The sequence below is a fragment of the Apodemus sylvaticus genome, chromosome 1 (assembly GCF_947179515.1).
Source record: "Apodemus sylvaticus chromosome 1, mApoSyl1.1, whole genome shotgun sequence".
Lineage (NCBI taxonomy): Eukaryota > Metazoa > Chordata > Mammalia > Rodentia > Muridae > Apodemus > Apodemus sylvaticus.
The window spans coordinates 17,669,417-17,688,477 of NC_067472.1; the positions used below are offsets into that span (position 1 = coordinate 17,669,417).

The window sequence follows — 19,061 nt, forward strand, 5'->3', positions numbered from 1 at the left end:
ACTTTTTATGGGGCGTGAGTCTGTATTAGACCCAGGATCTAGAACAGACAGTAGTGTGAGGCTTGTGGTCAACTCAAACTTCCACAGACAGGTTCGGTCTGAAGCGTGTTTGAAGTCAGCTGACTGAGTTACATCCTTCTGATGTTTAGGTGAACACGGGGATTATTTCCGACTGCTGCTTCCTGGTACTTACTCTGTCACTGCCAAGGCACCAGGGTACGACCCCCAAACAGTGACTGTGACGGTTGGGCCCGCGGGACCAACACTGGTAAGCCTTAACCTGATCCATAAACGGCACGCTTTGCCGTTGCTGGGTTGTTCCCTCTTGACTTCCCCTGGCTCATCTCTTTGGCACTAACCTGCTTCTTCCTCTGTAAATTTAGTCAGGGTTTCTATTGCTGTGATGAAACACTGTGACCAAATAGCAAGTGGGGGAGAAAAAGATTCATCATTGAAGGAAGTCAAGACAGGAACTCAAACAGGGCAGGAGCTGATGCCGAAGCCATGGAGAACTGCTGCTTACTGGCCTGCTCAGCCTGCTCTCTTACAGAACCCAGGGATGGCTCCACCCATCATGGGCTGGGCCCACCCCCTTGATCACTAATCGAGAAAATGCCTTACATCTGGATCTCATGGAGGCATTTCCTCAACGGAGACTCCTTCCTCTCTGATAACTCTAGCATGTGTCAAGTTGACGCACAAAACCAGCCAGGACACACTTTCTCCTCAAGGACTGCAAAGACAAAGCACAGGTCCATAGAGGTGTAGCTCAGGCTGGTTAGTAAGCCCTGGAGATTCCCCAGATAGCACTGGCCATAAAGAGGGACCTCCACTAGGTGGCGCTCTGCAAGCCGACTGTGCCCCGTGGTGTCAGGCTCACTTTCTGTGGCCACCAAGAACCAGCCACCTCCAGTTCTCAACTCTCCACAACTCTCCTTTATAGATGAGAAGCAAAGAGCCATTGATTTACAGCCCAGAACTTTTCGCTTTAGATCATTTTAGGTTAGACCTCAGAGTGTAAAGGGGCGAGTATTATAGTTCTCCAGGAGCTCAGACAGTGTGTCTTTTGACATGCAGGATTCAGCATATTTTGAGTAGCTGCTGGACATAAGATACTGCCTGCGAGCTTTCCAGGACTGCTCATTTTAACCTTCACAACCACCCATAGATATCACACAGTGAGTGGATGGTGCGAGTGGGATTCACCACCTAACGTGTGGCCTGTTTGCAGAACCCTGTAAAGCCAATGGCGCGAAGACCTTTGGGCCTTTTAAAAATTCCTTGGGAACTTACAGATCATCCCCACCCCACCCCACTCCTACCTCTTTCTCTGTCTCTGTGTCTCTCTGATTGTCTCTCTCTCTCTCTCTCTCTGTGTGTGTGTGTGTGTGTTGAGATGTGTGGGATGTGTGAATGTGTGTTGTGGGAGAATGGGGCGTGGACATGCCGTGACAGAGGTCAAAGGACAATTGCAGGTGTCAGAGTCCTTTCCTGCCACCTTATTTGAGGCAGTGTCTCTTTGCTGTCTGTGTCTGGCCTGTGTGTGCTCCAGGCCAGCTGGCCTGAGAGCTACCAGGGATTCTCTAACTCTGCCTCCAGTCTCCAGAGAGGGTCACTGGGCTTACAAAAACACCCCAAGGTGCCTTGCTTTAAGGGGCTTTTCAGGCATTCAAACTCAGGTCTTCACACTTGTATGACAAGCACGTGGAATCCCCTTTCTTCCCTATGCCACCCTAAAATCAACTGCTTAGCAGCAGTCACGTGTATACATAAATAGTCTACTGTAGGCAAGCCAGAATGAAAACAGCTCCACGGCGTGTTGAGTTGCACCTATTTTGAAGTAGCTCACCCGCCACACAGAAACACAGACACACAGACACATATCCTTTAAATAAACTAGCATAACCTCTCATTGTGTCACATTTAACCCAGTGTAACCAGAGGCACAATCTGCCGTTTGGATGTAGTATTCCAAGACAGTAACAGCTACCTAGCTGTTCATTGACTGCATGACTGACCGTCCACTTCCCTTCCATTTTAATTTAAAGCCTTTAGCTACTTGCTTGACGGAAGAAAAAAGATGTTTACTAAAGGGCCTTTTGATGTTGCTGTTGTTAAAGTTAAGAGGATTAAAATGTCTTCCAGTTTTCTCCACTGTCCCCACCACCCTCCTCCGAGGTTGGGCATCTGCCCTTTGCTCATTCCCTTTTTGGTTCCTTTCCCAGGCTTAGGTGTTTACTAACCAGGAAGTAGAAAATGGTCTCCTACGCTGGCTCTGACTCCCCTCCCCTTTGTAGAACTAGCAGAAAATCTGGCTATGGATTTTTTATAGAAGAGGCAGGAAACTCAGTGGTGTGTTTTTAACTCCCCCATTTTCTGTGGTTCAAGCTATTCCAGGGACGGGTTGCCAGGGAAACCCCACGGGAGTATACTTAGGACTTGGGGTCACTCCCTCCTCGTCTGCTGTTTATGACGGCTCCACACCCAGTGTCCCACACCCAGTTCACAACATCTTTCCACTTGCCTTCCATGGCTAGAGGAGAGTTGTATGCAGCCCTTGGAAGATCGCACAGATGCCCTTGAAATCTTGGACAGAAGAAATTAGAGGGATGTGGTAACACACACCTTTAATCCTAGCACTCTGGACACCAAGGCAGGTGGATCTCTGTGAGTTCAAGGCCAGCCCGATCTACAAGGCAACCTTGAAATAGTCAGGGCTACGTAGTGAGACCCTGTCTCAGGAAAAGAAAAAATAGAACCAAATGTCTTTGTCATCTCTGTTGCCATGCTGTGAGGCAGAGGTCGAGACACTCATTGGTCGAGACACTCATTGGTCTGTACAGTAACACACACAGCCAGCAGCAGGGGAAAGATTAAGTCCCTTTACCCTTTCAGTCAGCACTCTTTCCCTAAGCAGGGTATAAGTGGAAATGGGACTGGAGATGTAAATAGAATTTTATGCTAATACATGTATTTAAAAAAAAACATACATGGGGCTGGAGAGATGGCTCAGCAGTTAAGAGCAAAGGCTGCTCTTTAAGAGGTCATGAGTTCAATTTCCAGCAACCACATGGTGGCTCACAAACATCTATAATGGGATCTGATATCTTTCCTGGTGTGCATGAAGACAGTGTACTTATATACATACAATAAATACATTTTTAAAAATGTAAAAATAAAACCACACATTTAGTCCATCCAGCCGCCACACACTTCACGTCACCAGTGATGAATTCCGTGACACTGTTTTAGGGAACAGTTGCCCAGTCTGCAGCACCATTAGAACCTGGGGCAACGGGGGAAAGTCGGAACACGAGCTCAGCTTCTGCCTTGCCTTTGCAGGTTGACTTCCAACTCAAGCGAAGCACGTCTCAGGTGTACCCTGGGCAGAGAGCTCCCGGCCGAGGCCAGGGAAGCAGGGCAAAGCCCCGGACATCCAGAAAGAAAGACTCAGCAACGAAGCGGCACAGGGGCCCTGCATGAAGCCAGCACCCAGGGCCACACAGTGAGGCCAGGTCCCTGTTCTCAAACCCCATGACCACACCTCTCTTTTATTATCTGGGACATATTTAGACACAGGCACATACAGAACAGTCCTGAGTGTTTCTCTTTCCCCTGGGATCAAGTCTTCCTTAGGCCAGCATTAAAGGAGTCCGAACCTTCCAGAAACTGGTACCATTATGCCTGCCTACAGCAGGGTCCTAGAGACCTTCTTCCTGGGAGTCTGGTTTGGGTCACTGCATGCTGAGACAGGTTCCCGCTGGTTGTCTGTCTATCTCCACAGTCTGGCATGGAGCTGGTGACAGCGTGGTGCTGCAAGAGGCTGTCAAAATGACTGCTGAGGGAATCCAGAATTGCCTGAGACCATTTCCATGGTGGCCAGTGGTTTCTAGTCAGGAGAGGATGTGACCCACAGGGCCCAGTTCCCCGCCCCTCATGTGTGAGCACTGTCAACAATTTATACCTTTTGAAATGTCTTCTGGGTATGTAGGAGACATGACACCCTTGTAGCCTGGCATGTGAAGGAATGTGTCCTGCAGGGCGATGTTCGGGGCCTCTCAGAGTCCCAGCTGAACCCACTGGTCCTGAAGGCATCATTGAGCAAATGCGATGTTTCTGAATTCACTGTGTCCTCTTCCATCTCGTGCCTAGAGCACAGAGCAACAGGGGGCTGCTGTCCCCGGTCCTCTGTCCCCAGTGCTGGCTGTTAGGGATCAGCTTGAGTTTCCACAGCTGTTCCACTAAGGAACCCAGCTTTTTCCTGCAGATGAGCAGATCCCACTCACGTCTCAGGGCGCAGCCTCACACACATTAGCAGCTGTGAGGGTATCTTTGGTGAATTAGCACATTCTTTCTTGATCTATCCTTGAGCCATCTCCATCTATGGCCCAGAAGGAGAAGAGTCAGAGATGCATCCTTTCCCCACTAAGAGCTGTCTCTTCTCAGGCTAAAAGGTTAATGGTTTCTTTGCCATTGCCCTGCGTTGAACTACTTGGGTCCCTTCTTCTAATGACACAGCTTTGAGAGGGCACAGCTCTGCCCAGTGACACACAATGCCTGCACCTATCACATCTGCCACATATTTCTAGATTGTCTGAATATCACATACTACGTCATTTGTCAAGCTGATGTCTACAGAATGGAGACTCAGAGTGCTGGCTGGCAGGGCCACAGACTTTCCTTCTGCCATGCAAGGGTTCTTTATTGGGCCCCTGCTCACAAGAATGCAGAGGATACAAAGAGAAAGGAGACATGGCCTATGGTCTCAGTGCGGCTGTGTAGCAGGGAAGACCCATGAGTACTGCTATACATTGTCATAATTGCTGTGACCCCAGAATTCTGAGGTGGGCTTGAGGAGCCCACTGAGGGATGGGCAGAACTCGATTGGCTACTGCCAAAAGAACTGGCCAGACAGACAGCCACAGGGAGCCAGCTGGGAAGGTGGCCTTGGAGGGGCAGTGGCAAAGACATGCAGCTCAGAGGGGTTCCTAGCAGCTCCTTGTGGCCTCCCCACCTCCCCACCTCCTGGAGATTTTCATCTTCTCACTCAGATCTCCCCTGCTTGCCACCTTGAGGCAGAAACACTAAGACTTCTAGGGCTCCACCCCTAGAAGGCCCATTCCAATTAAGTCCAAAGTAGTGAGATTAAACTGAAACTTCATACAGACTCTGACCATGGCACAAAAATTCCATGTATCCTGAAGGGAAGCTGTGGTTTGTGTACAGTTGAATGTATCCCCTGCAGGTTCGTGCACTGGAAGTTCCGTGCACTGGAAGTTCCGTCCCCAGGGTGATGATGGTATTGGGGCAATGGAAACTGTAGGGGGTGGGGCCTAACGCAAGATAATTAGGTCATGAGCCCCTGCCCTCCAAATCAGTGCTGGTCTCCTGGAGTAACTAGCCTTGAGTGAGTCACTGCCAGGCAGAGCTACCCTATGATCTACCCCCTTCTGCTTCTGGTTGTTTCCTTTCCATTTCTCCATGATAGAAGCAGACATCGGGCCTTTGCCAGGTGCAGGGGCCATGTTGCTAGCACCCTCCAGCTACTGGAATCCTAAGTCAAACCTCTTTACTTTGTAGGTTATCTGCCCCAGGGATGGTTATAACAACACAGAGACAGAGAAGGCTGATGTGAGGTCATTAGGGTATGAGTGGTGGGCAGAGTTGACGCAATACGAAAGAAGGTTCTCTGACTTTGACCTTGCATTTTCCTGACTGGTTTTTATAACTTAAGAGTTTTAGAGAAGAAATCTATCTGAATGTCTGATGCCCGGTGCTGTAGGACATCACAGTGAATGGCATGGGTTTTGAACTCTGACAGTTTTAATTGTAAGCTCTGTTCTTTATTGTCTGTGTGGCTATAAGTTAAAAAACAAAAACAAACCAGAAAGAAAACCCCACCTTTTCTTCTGCGAGTCACAGTTATTCATCTTAACAACAAGAACAACAAAACCCACAGGCATATTAATATTATCTGCCAAGCCCAGAGTTGGTGGAGACTAAAGGTGAGTCTCATAAAACATCAAGGAAGGGAAAGCAACCCCTGCCCATCCTTCCTCAGAGGACTGTCATCCTTTGGGGTGGCCAAATGCCAGGTACCGTATCAGCACAAGCATCTGGACTTTGAGTGTGCTGGTGAGCCTGGAAGCAGCAGTTTCCTGAGAGGCTGTGCTGAGGCCATGCTGGTTCTGAAACAGTTGTCAACCCCATGTGCTGGAGAGCCTCGACTGATCTCCCGGTGTTTGTGGTGCTTTCCCTCCTGAACTGAATGCTTTCTGATTGACTCCTCTTCCTATTTGATGTGGGAAGATATCTACTTTTCAGACTGGATAGCGATGTCCCAGTACCATGAGGGATGATGTGGTGGTGGTGGTGGTGGTGGTGGTGTATGATGAGTGGGAGGGGTGAGGGATGATGTGGTGGGGATAAGGGATGATGAGGGGGGTACCTTAGCAGGCACATGCTGAGGCATATCACCCTCAACTGATATGCTGAGGTATTAGCTATAGGACAGGTCTAGTATAAAATGAAGATAATTGGGACATTGGAAGGGGGTCTGGAAGGGAGTAGAAGCAGAGAAAGAAAGAGGACAGGACAGAGAGAGGAGAAAGAAGGAAAAAGGCTGGACAGAACACCTGGAGGGGGAGGGGGAGAGAGAGAGAGAGAGCGCTAACAAAAGCAATTTAGGGGAGAAAGGGTTTACTCTGACTCACAGTGGAGGTCACAGCAGCCAGTGCTTGAGGTCACAGCAGCCAGTGCTTGAGACAGCTGCTCAAGTCCATAGACAGGGAACAGAGGTGGGCACTGGACTCCCTTCTGCTTTTCATTCAGTCTAAAAACAGAGAGATGGCTTAGTGATTGAAATAGCTTGCTGCTCTTCCAGAGGACCCAAGTTCAGTTCCTAGTGAGTAGTTAATGTCATAAGAGAAATTACTCAGGACCCAGTTTGTGTAGTGTATGCAGGGCTGAAGAACTGGTTGTTGGTGTGCAAAAAAACATGTTTGCTCTAAGACATGTTGGGGGAAGAGGGGTGGAGAGATGATTCTGAGGCTAAAGAGCACCTGTTGCTCTTCCAGAGGACTTGGGTTTGGTGCCTAGCACCCACAGGGTGGCTCACAGACCTCTGGAACACCAGTTCCAGATGATCTGATACCTTCTGGTCTCCATGGGCACCACATGCACATGGTGTTCAGACATACACCAGCTAAGCCACTCATACACATGTAGATAAATCTGTTCTATGGATTGACAGGAACAGACATTGTAGTAGAACCGTGAGTGTTGTTTGTTCATCTGGTAAATAGTTGAGCCTCACCTGTATATCACATCCTGTTTGAATGGTGGGGAGAGAGACAAACCAGAGAGACACAGTTTCTACCTTCTTGGAGTTGGACAAATGTGGAGGAAGCAGCAAAGACTAAAGCAATTTACTACATAAAAACACAAGAAGGGCTGGGTGTGGTGGTGCATGCCTGTAATCCCAGCACTTGGGAGGCAGAGGCAGGCAGATTTCTGAGTTTGAGGCCAGCCTGGTCTACAGAGTGAGTTCCAGGACAGCCAGGGCTACACGGAGAAACCCTGTCTTGAAAAAACAAAAACAACAACAACAACAACAACAAAAAACCACAAGAAGGATTTTTATCCAAAACGGGAAACCCAGAGATCTGAAGTGGGGTCCTACAGAGGCAGGATGTTTAAGGATGGTTTACCTGAGCAGGTGATATTATCCAGGCTGATTTGGAAAGGAGAACATAGGAGGCTTACCAAGAACAGAGCAGTAATCAAAAGAGTCCTGAGCAGGGACTCAGTCCCTTTGTCTCCAGCATCTCTTGGATCCAAGGGTACGTTGTGTGTCCCTGGTATGTGAGGAGGTGGATGCAGTGGAAGCTTCTGGTTTCTTTGGAAAGTCAGTTGTGTCACATGACAGTTTGCTGGCACACATAAGTAAAAGGATGTTTTGCTAAAGTAGACACGTGAAAGGACACACGATGAAGGTATAAGAATATGGCCTCACGGACAGCGGGAGCTGGAGCATTGGTTTGGTTTGCTCCGCTGTGCTAACAACACACATGCATGTATTGGTTTGCCTTACTCATGAGGTTCCTGCTGCTTCTTGCGGCATCCTCAGACTCCGCTGGTTTCTTCAGGATTGACCCGCAGCTGCTGGGTCTGTGTGTGGTGTCTTCCTGATGAGAGGACTGGGCTGCGGCTGCTAATTCGTATTTGGTGTTTGATACAGGACTGAACTGCTGCATCTGGACAATGAAGACTGGACTCGCCGCCAAAGAACTCTTCCTAAAGAGCTCTGCTTTCCTGTGTTAATAACTTTTCTCTTCCACTATCTCTGGTGGATGACGGGCTAGAGCAGAGGTTGAACCCTTACTAAAGTAGACTGAAAAAAGATGTGTGTCTACAGGTGGGTGCTTTCTCCGACACAACAAGTCTAACTCAGCATCCAAACCACAAAGTCTGGTCAACAGTGAGTCAAGAAAATTCACTTTTTCCATGGTGACACAACACACAGGGGAACCTAACCAACCATCCCTAAAACAAGGTCCTACAAAGTGGGACAACTTGCCTCTGGGCAAATCTGGCATCAGACCTGGAGAGGCTGGAGTCCCTGTGTGGAGAGGATCGTCCTCCATGATCTGTCCTACTATGCTCCTGGCACACAGCCTGCATGCTAGTGGCCCTCTCCCACCTGGAGTGTGGCTTCAGGGCAGCCGCAACACTGGCTTCTTTCAGACTTTTAAACCTTGAGGAACGTTGCTGGGCGGATGCCTAAGCAAATGCGTGTGCTCTTGCTTCTCCTAAAAGTTAAATTCCACCATTTGGAAAGGCTTCTCCTCACCTGTCATTCATGTAATTAATGATCCTCACCACGCCCCTTCTCCTCACCATGCTCAATCCCCCTCCTCGCCACGCCCCTTCCCTCGCCATGCCCCTCCCTCACCACGCCCCTTCCCTTCCTTGGTCTTTCTCCCTGACTGGGTACTGCTAGAGTTGGCAGAGGCCCAGAACACCTGCAGAGAGCAGCTTCAGGGTGGGCTGTGGTTGTTTCTCTGCTGGCCCTCTTCACACTGTCCTGGGAACAGACAAATAAAACTATTTCTTGGCCCCATGTTCCCCTCATGGAGAGGGAAAAGGCCTCTTGGACTTCCATTAGATTGTCCCCAGCCAGGCCTTAGGCCTGGAGACACCATGCTGAGCTTGAGATCAAAGGAGCTGATGAATCTCCTTAAATTGTGTCCAGAATGAGATCAAGGGAAAATAAGCTAAGAAATAACAGGACCACAATTTTATTCCTTTTCCAAAATACCTAAATGTTTATACACTGTGGTTTATAGCTAACCAATAAAATTATTTTATTATTCCACAGACCAATAAAAAATTTTAATGACAAGTTAAAGGATCCACTAACTATTTTGGAGTAACTTACTGACTTTCTAATAAGGCCAATTAGAAGAAATATGTCTGCCGTCCTCCACCTCTGTGAACTCATAACTACTTTCATGTCCCAAGTTAGGAAATCTATCATCTTAACATTAAAGTTCGTGATCCAGGACTGGAGAGATGGCTTAGCAGTTAGGAGAGCTTGCTGTTCCTCCGGAGGACCTGGGGTCAGTTCCCAGTACTCACCCTGGGGAGTCATACTCACCTGCAACTCCAGCTCCAGGAGTTACACACACACAAACACACAAACACACGCACAGACACACACACACACACACACACACACAGAGACACAGACTAATACCATACAGACACATAAAACAAAATGTTTCAGCTGGACATGGTGATACAGGCCTTTACAAAATATCCATCATAGCACACCAAGCCCCCCTCAATGTGCAGATGCTGAACAAGTAATATTCTTAAAATTTATTTATTTTCATTTTATTTTTATATGTATTGGTGTTTTGCCTGCATGTCTGCCTGGGTACCACATACGTGCCTGACGCCTGTGAAGGCCAACAGAGTAACATCAGATTCCCTGAAATTGAGTTACACAGTTGTGAGTGCCATGTAAGTGCTGGGAATTGAACCCAGGTCCTGTGGAAGGGCGACCAGGGCTTTTACCTAAGACATCCCTCTAGTCCCAGAAGTAGTGTTTCTTTAAAAACACATCTATTTTATGTACTTGCAAAGCTGTATTTCTTCCTATTTTCATAAAGAGATAAGAAAGGGAGAAGGTACTTGGATTCTGAAAGAATGCAGGAAATCAGAGGCAGATAATGTAGAAGCTAAAAAACAACTATGTTTATATTTTATGTGTATGAGTGTTTCATATGCATGTATCTCTGTGTGTCACTTGTATGCCTTGTGTCCAAGGAGGCCAGGAGAGGGTGCTGGATCCCTTAGGAATGGAGTTACAGATGGTTATAAGCTACCAGGATGGTGCTGGGCATTGAACTCAGGTCCTCTGAGAGAGCAAGCAATGATCACTGAGCCATCTGGTCAACCCCTGAAGAGAATTTCATAGAAAATATTTACTATAACCTGGACTTATGTAAGGACCACAGCATATATTTAAACCTTTAGTTTTTCTTCCTTATCAGTAAGAAAAAAACATTTCTCCAAGAAACAGAACCAGAATTCCTCATTTGAGTAGAATTATTATTTTTTTGGAAAAAAATATCTTAATGGTTATTTATTTTGTGTGTGTGAATTTGTGCACACCAGCATGTACCACAGCGTTCCTGTGGAGGACAGAGACCAGCGTGCAAGAAGAGTCTGTTCTCTCTCTTCACCATGTGGATTCCAGTCGTGGAACTCTGGTCATCAGACCTGGCAGGGTGGCCATACCCACTGAGCCACCTCGCGGCCTCCAGAGCATGGTGACTCAGCAGGGAAACCTTAGCACTTGAAAGTCTGAGACAAGAGGGTCTTGAGTTCAAGACTAGCTTAGACTACACTGTCTCAAAAACAAAACAAAACAACCCACGAAACTCTTTATAGGCCCTGTTTCCTTGCCCTGGTTGTTCACATCAATGGAGCAAGATAACAAAGTTCGTCTTTTTCTTTCTAGATAACAGTGGTTGCTCTCCTTGGCACACACTGTGGTGAGCATAGAGGTGGCCACTGTCACCCTTAGCTTATAAATGACACTGTCATCCTTATCTTATAAACGAGGAGCCAAGGCTGTGTGAGGCTGCCTCATCTTGTCTCCCCTAAGCTTTCCATGGCTTAATCATTCTTATATGGTTTGTATCAGCAAAACATTGTATGTATGAGGGAGGTGTCCTGCCTCCCAGGCTGGCCTTGACCTCCAAATGTTGCTAAAGATGGCCTTGAACTTCTGAGCCTCCTGTTCCCATGTCCTGCACACTGGGATTGGATGGGAAGCAGAATGGAAGCCCTGTATGCCAGGCAAACACTCTACCAACTGACCCACACCCCCAGCCCAGGAAAGACTCTACCAACTGACCCACACCCCAGCCCAGGAAAGACTCTACCAACTGACCCACACCCCAGCCCAGGAAAGACTCTACCAACTGACCCACACCCCCAGCCCAGGAAAGACTCTACCAACTGACCCACACCCCCAGCCCAGGAAAGACTCTACCAACTGACCCACACCCGAAGCCCAGTGATTGCTACTGTGTGGCATACCGGTAACCTTTCTACTTTTTGTTTAAGTGCTTATTTAAATTCACTCACTTTGTTTAGGAAGGGACAATTTGTGTGACACCCCTGAGTGCAAATCAACACATCTATATTACATCTATATGTAATCACAGCAAATCAATTTATTCATCAGAATAAATATAGAAGGCACAAGGCTGATATGAAACTCATTCCTGAGCACGAGGGAGGGCTGCTCTTTCAAGTGTTAAAGAAACAAACAAACAAGCCTAAAGCTAGCCACTGTCGGAGGATATCCACTGCTGGAGGATATCCACTGTTGGAGGATATCCACTGTTGGAGGATATCCACTGTTGGAGGTGAGCCTGCCCTGCGATTTTATTCCATTTTTGCATAAAACTGGGGTATTCAGATGATGCCTTGCCCTGGCAGACTCCAGTATCTGGGAGAAGCAGCATCTGACTTGTTTTGAGAAAGCAGGATGAGTTTGCACCAGCCATGCAGCACAGACAAGCAAATGACTCGTTCTCACGAGTAGAAAGTATGCCATGTAAGTTTATCGTGTTGGGTTGGAATTGTGAGGACCAGGGGAGCATGGGGAGGGTATCCCCGAGAACTCAGCAGACGCACCACACCAAGGAGAGAGCGGAAACTCCCTGCCTTGGACCCCATAAAGAGACGGACACTGAGCACGGAGATGACAGAGCTCCGAGAATCTGTGTGTCGAGGAGCTGCCAGGAGAGATCGCTCAGCCATCGCAGGGCTTCATCCTCGCAGTGGAAGCTGGGACTCTGCCTGTCCTCCAGCACATCAGTCTGTCTGCCCAGCCTTCATCTTGGCCTCACCCTGCCCTGTTGCCTCCACAGCCAGTCTCCCCTTGGCAGTCTTGCTCTGCTTTGTAGCCAGTGCAGCTCCCGTCAGGACAGACGCTACTCATGTGTCTCTCAGCTTCCTTGCTGTACAGGACTTCAGAACCCCGCCCCCCAACTCTGCTGCAGCCTCTTCACCGGATTCAGCCATTCTGCGACCTATATGCATCTAGATATAGATGTATTTATTGGGTGGAGCACAATGTGTGATCTGAACATTAGTATTAATATTAGTTTCAGAATAAAAGAACTGTGCTGTTGTTTAATGATAACCAATGTTCTATGTGTGTAAGAGTGCCTGCACACACACACAGACACACACACAGACACACACACACACAGACACACAGACACACACACACACACACAGACACACACACACACACACACACACACACACACACACACACACACACACACACACACTGAGATTCCATCTTCCAAGAGTGGTAGAACATAGCCCCAGAGTGACCAACCAGAGTCACTATGACAGTTTCCCAATTTGTTTTACTGAAAGTCACACCCAATTACATGTGACGCAGAGTCAAAGAGTCACAGCTGGGGGAACACAAGCTTGTAGAACTCTCAGTCACCTCGCCCCCTCTTGGGAGAGACTGTGAGAAAAAGGATGTCACCATAGACAATGAAATAAAAAGCAGAGAGATTTTAGGCTACAGAGTGGGGTACCTGGATCCAGCTGTGTGAAGTTCTCATGCACAAAGACTTAGTTATGTAAGACACTAATGCTAATCAGAAGTAAAACATTTATTGTAGCATAAGGAGAAAAGGGGGTTTGTATAGTTTTAAAGATTACACGTTATTAGTATAATTATTTCTCATTTGAGACAGGCTCTCACTATGCAGACCAGGCTGCCCTTGAACTCACTGAGATCCTCCTGCCTCTCAATTGCTGGGGTTAAGTTAGTGATTTGGTTTTGCCTACTTTTTAAATTTTTCCATTGTTTCCTCACTATGTAGCTGAGGTTGCCTGGAACTCTCTATTTAGACCAGGCTGGACTCAGACTCACAGAGATTCACCTGCCTCTGCCTCTGCTGGGATTATAGGTCTGTGATGCCACCACACCTGGCTTGGTTTTTATTTTTGACTGGGATGGAATATGAAGCCAGTTGAAGCTTCCACAGGTAGACGAGAAGTGGGCCTTCTGCACAGCATCAAACGCCCTACAAAGACACCGGGTACAGTTCTTGTGTTTGCTTGTTTGTTCCTCACAGGGAATCTTTCTAAGAACAAAATAGAAATTGCATTACTCTAGGTCCCTGAATGGAGTCTGTTATCTTTCTCTAAGACAGTAGTTCTTAACCCTCCTAATGTTGTGAACCCCTACCACAGTTCTCACGCCACAGTTACCCCCACCTATAAAATTGTTTTCGTTGCTACTTTATAACTGTAATTTTGCTACCGATGTGAATGTAAATATTTTTTGGAGCTAGAGGTTTGTCGAGACCCTCAGGTTGAGAGACAGTGCTAGGAGCTGTCCCTGTCCCTGCACAAGTCTTCTAAACAGATGTGGCTCTGTCAAAACCCTCCTCCTCCTCCGTCTTCTGAGGGAGAACAGCCCTCCCTGCTCACTTGCATCCCTGGTGGGTGCTGGCCTTCTACTGTCTCCGCCCTGGGGCCTGAGATGTATTATGAATAGTTGCAAGCCTGCATCTTCTGTATTGTACCACCAGGCTCTGGACTGTTTCTTCCTCAGCAGTAGGAGTAAGAACGGGCACCGAGTTGTACTTCTCACCTTTGGCTAGGCTCTGGCTGCCCCGGATTATCCTGTATCCTGCATCCTGTGTGAGGCCAGCTTCAGTCAGCAGCCTGGTACTCTAATCAGCTTATGACTATGACAGGGTACATTCAGGAGAAGCTCTGCTGTGGGGCCAGGCCACGGACCAGCTGCTGGTTTTTGATGCTGTCCATGAAGACAGTGAAAGTTCAGACCAAGGGCACCCTGGCAGGTAGGGTTCCCTTTAGATCTGAGATCAAAGGTCGACACATCCGAATAGTTTAAACAGCTAAGATTCACCAAAACTAATAAGAATTCTGTGTTTTGGTTTATTGGAAATTATTGGAGATGGAAAAAAGCATTTATACGATTTCTAAATATTTGTGTGTTTTTATATACAATTTTTATGTGTATGAGTGTTTTGCCTGTATGCCTCTGTGAACCATGTATGTGCCTGCATTGAGCAGGAGCAGGAAGATGTCTGATCCCCTGGAACTGGAGTTACAAATGGTTGTGAGCTACCGTGTGGTTGCTGGGAATCAAACCCAGGTCCTCTAAAAGAGCAACCAGTGCTCATACTTGACAAGCCATCTCTCCAGCCTTTATTTACAAGTTAAAAAAAATATTTTATTTATTCATTCATTCATGTCTATGAGTACACTGTAGCTGTCTTCAGACACACCAGAAGAGGGCATTAGATCCCATGACAGATGGTCGTGAGCCACCATGTGGTTGCTAGGATTTGAACTCAGGACCTCTGGAAGAGCAGTCAGTCCTCTTAACCGCTGAGCCATCATCTCTCCAGCCCTATTCTCAGCTTTTAATGTTACATGCTAATCTCATGTCTTACAAGGCAGACCCCTGCCCTCTCTGTCTTCTCCCCTCACCCTCTCTATCCACCCCTGCCCTTTAGGAGGGTGAGGGGTACACAAGGCTGGGTTTGAATCCGCTATGTGACCAAAGGTAATCTTGAACTCCTGAGTCCACCTCCCAAGTGTTGAGATCCCAGGTATGTGCCGCCTTGGCCAGCATATGTGATGCTGGGGCTTGAACCCTGCTAGGCAAGTACTCCACCACCCAGCGATGCTCCCAGCCCCACCTAGATCTCATTTGATTCGTTTTATTCCGGTCCTTTCAACTACAGATATTGATCCTAAAACTCGGTCTGTTTTCATTAGAGTCCAGACCATCCTCACGCCCGTTTACTTTCCATTACTCTTTACTTGCTTCGTTATTTACAGTCTGTGTGGCCCTGTGAAGGTCGGAGGGCAACTGTCCGGGGTTGGTTCTCTCCTTCCACCGTGTGGTGCTCTGTAGCACACTCAGTTCCTCAGATTTGGTGGCAGTGAACACAGCCACCTGCTGAGACATCTCCTTGGTCGCTGTGCTCCTTCTCTTCACGCTCTCTCTATGCTGATCTGGCACACAATTTCTCTCCTGTCACAGGATTGTAGAGTATGACTTTCACGACCGCAGGGAGCCTGCCCTCTGTTGGGCAGGCTGAACCCCAAAAGCCTGCATCGCTCCATTTGTGTCAAGAGTACAGTGAGTTTCCCTTGTTCAGAGGAAGGGTTTACCATAGACGGGCTGTCTCAACGTTCTCAGCCTGGTATCCAAAGGAGTGAAAACAAGAACTCACACTGATTTGCAAAAGATAGGAGGATAACTTAACTTAGAGTCAAGAGTAGAGATTTAGAGAGGGGTACACTGCCCAGATTGTCAGTGGGTCCCAGGAGAGAGAATACCCAAGGGCCCTAAGTGGCATCTAAGGTGTCCCAGTGGCCTAAGGGATGGAAAGGCTAGCTACCAAAGGGCATCTTTTGGACTATTCTCTATCTGTTTTGACTGATAGGTTAAGTTATAATTCTTACTGTTGTGCATGTCTGTCTCCTAGAACACACCCGATTTTAATCATGTGCTCATTTTAATCATTATGCATAGTCACAAGTTAGTAAATAGCAGATTCATTCTAAAAAGAGAGAATATTGCTTGGCCTTACTGGAAATACATGCAAAACCAGTTCCGGCCAGTTGAGCTTTTTTAAAAAAAATGTGGGTTTGTTGGGAATGTACCATTTGATTGTTACCAGTCTGGTTACCAGTTCCAGGTGTGGAAATGTATGCTATTGTTGGGAGACAGAACTCTCCACCTTGTGAATTATTACAAGAGGGTGCTGTGTAGCCCCAAACTAAACAAGAGTCTCAGGGCAGTGCTTGCCTACTTCAGAAGAATGCTGTTACACTGTTCATGATATAGAATCTCCGTGATGCCCTCGGGCAATTGTCTCAGACTTTAGTGTCCCTACCAAAGAGCACACCTCTGAGAGTCAGTGACCTGGTCATTCTGGAACTGACTCTTATATGAAAGGAAAATGTTTAGATTAGGGCTGGAGAAATGGCCCAGAGAGAAAGACACATGCTGTCAAGCCCAAAGGCCGCATGGTAGGAGAGAACTGGCTCCCAGAAGTTGTTCTCTGACCTCCTCATGAGACGCCTGCCTCAAGTGTCCCCTACTCCAGTAAAAACATACATACATACATACATACATACATACATACATACATGCTTAAAAAATAGAGGCGTTTAGATAGAGCTCAGTTATGTTAAGCCATTCCAATGTTATTTTAGTTTCAAAATGAAATCTTTGCTTCCAGTTCATCTGGCTTTCATAAGGACTCCTTGGTTCCAAACCACATTAGAAAAGCATATACACAGAAAACAAAATTGTGGTTAGTTAATGATAACAAGTATTAGCGCCGGGGTGTGGCGGTGCACACCTTCCCTCCCAGCACTGGAGGCAGAGGCAGAGGCAAATAAATGGCTCTCTGGGAGTTTGAGGTTAGTCTGGTCTACATAGCAAGGTTTAGGACAGCCTGAGCCACATAAGAGAGAGGAGAGCTTGTTTGAAAGAAAGAAAGAAAGAAAGAAAGAAAGAAAGAAAGAAAGAAAGAAAGAAAGAAAGAAAGAAAGAAAGAAAGGAAGGAAGGAAGAAAGGAAGAAAGAAAGAGAAGAAAGGAAGAAAGAGAGAGAAGAAAGGAAGGAAGGAAGGGAGGAAGGAAGGAAGAAGGAATATAATAATAATGGGCATTATCTAGGTAAATAGATTGTCAGTTTACTTGAAAGGGGGAAGGAAAGCTCACTGTTACAAAGGCAACTGAAGCATTTGATAATTTTCTTTTTAAAAAATCTGGAATATTTGTTTTACTACAAAAATTTCTTCCTTCAGTGTTCGTAGACGGCAAAGGAGGGGAATAATATACTTGTGCGGCAATTTCACTCCTAGGTACAGGCTCCAAAGAACTAGATGCAGTGACTCCAGTAGATATATGTACAATTTGGGTCATAGTCTTATCCACAGTAGCTAAAAGGAAAACTCTGCCGAATGCCCAGTGAAGGACAAACGCATAAACACAATGTAGTATATTTAGCAGTAAAAAGGAAATTTTGACACACAGAACGACACAGATGAAACTTAGGGCATTATTCTAATCGAAATAAGCCAGACATCAAAATCGTCAGGACACTGGAGATGGGAGGGGGGGATCGCTGGGAGAGGAGTCCCTGTATGATGAGAGCAGGTTCTGTTTGGGAAGATTAAAAGGTCCTGGTGGCAGACCAGATGATGGTTGCATAGCAATGTGGTCTGATGAACTGTACACTTTAGAAAGATTCAAACGATACACTTTATGCTATGCCTAGTTTACTATGATCTTTAAAGAGTTAAGAAACAATATAGCTAATGAGATTTTAAAATAAAGCCTCATCTCTGCTATGTGTGCACAGTGATGTAAGATGCTTGCATTCTTCAAATCGGCTAGGTAGGTCCCAGCACTTGCACCAGCCACTCCACGCACTTGTGATCTTTAACAATCAGAAATCCTCGGAGATTTTCAGAAACCGAGGCGTGATTCCTTGTTTTTAAATTCTGTGATTCCTTGTTTTTAAATTCTCAAAATTGTCCTGTGAGACTTTGCTTGGGAGGAAAAAAAATCGATGGGGAGTAGGCAGTGACCTGGTGGTGTTCACTTGAAATCCAGCACTTGGGGGGAGTGGACGAGGATCGAAGGTTCGAGGCTAGCCACCACCGCGGAGTGAGAGAATTTCTAGGTAGGCGGCAGCGCGGGTGCGTGGGAATCTGGATCCTAGCCTGAGCGAGGTGTACCGCTAAACGCCCCAGCCTCTGGTGCCTTAGTTTCCCCGAGGCCCTGGGAGCCCCGGCCCTGACGTGGCGGGGCGACTGCCTGGGCAGCCGCCAGGGGGCGCGAGAGCGGGAAGCGACGCCGGGGGCCACGGGGCGGAAGCGGCGCGGAGGGAGGCGGGGCGGCGCGGAGTCACCCGGATCGGCCCGCCCGCCGCCGGCGAGGGGAGGTGACCGCGGCCCGGCCGGGCCACCAGTGGCCGTGCGCGGAGGGAACGCCGAGCGTAGAGAGCAGGTCGGTGCGGGGCCGGGCGCCGGCGGGGTGGCGGGGTGGTGGGGTGGCGGGGACGGTCGCCAGTGGGGCGCGCGGGGCTTGCGGCGCTGCTCCCGGTCGCGCTGCGCTGCGCTCCGCGGGACGCGAGGCCCTCGCTGTCCCCACGCACGGCCGAGGGGTGCAGGGGGCCCCCCGCAGCCCTAGAGGCCGTCCCGGGGCGCGGACGCGGGCACGAGCTGTCCAGCCGGGACGCTGTCACTGCACCGCCCTGCCTCTTGGCTCTGAGTTGAAGAACTGAGCCCCAGTCCTGCCCTTGGTCGCTGCTGCAGCTGGTGGGCATGTGAGGCCGGGATTCCGTGACAGCCAGGCAGGGATGGTTTCCCAAACAACCCGGGGACTATTTATATTTAGCTGGAGATGCAGCTTTGGTTTACTGGAGTTTTTAGGTACCCAGGACGA

At 47.9% G+C, this 19,061-nt stretch overlaps 2 protein-coding genes across 3 annotated transcripts in view; both read left to right on the forward strand.

Moving 5' to 3' along the window:
• Cpn1 (carboxypeptidase N subunit 1) overlaps positions 1–5,864 on the forward strand; it is a 31,686-nt gene extending 25,822 nt beyond the window's left edge. The window contains exons 8-9 of the mRNA XM_052185355.1: positions 150–268; positions 3,343–5,864. Of these exons, the coding sequence (XP_052041315.1) occupies positions 150–268; positions 3,343–3,483 (260 nt within the window). The 3' untranslated portion in view covers positions 3,484–5,864. The remainder of the gene's footprint in view (positions 1–149; positions 269–3,342) is intronic.
• A 12,652-nt stretch (positions 5,865–18,516) lies between these two features.
• Positions 18,517–19,061, forward strand: part of Dnmbp (dynamin binding protein) — a 96,597-nt gene continuing 96,052 nt past the window's right edge. For both annotated transcript variants that reach the window (XM_052185364.1, XM_052185374.1), the window contains exon 1: positions 18,517–18,623. The gene's annotated coding sequence lies outside the window, so the exon portion shown is untranslated. The remainder of the gene's footprint in view (positions 18,624–19,061) is intronic.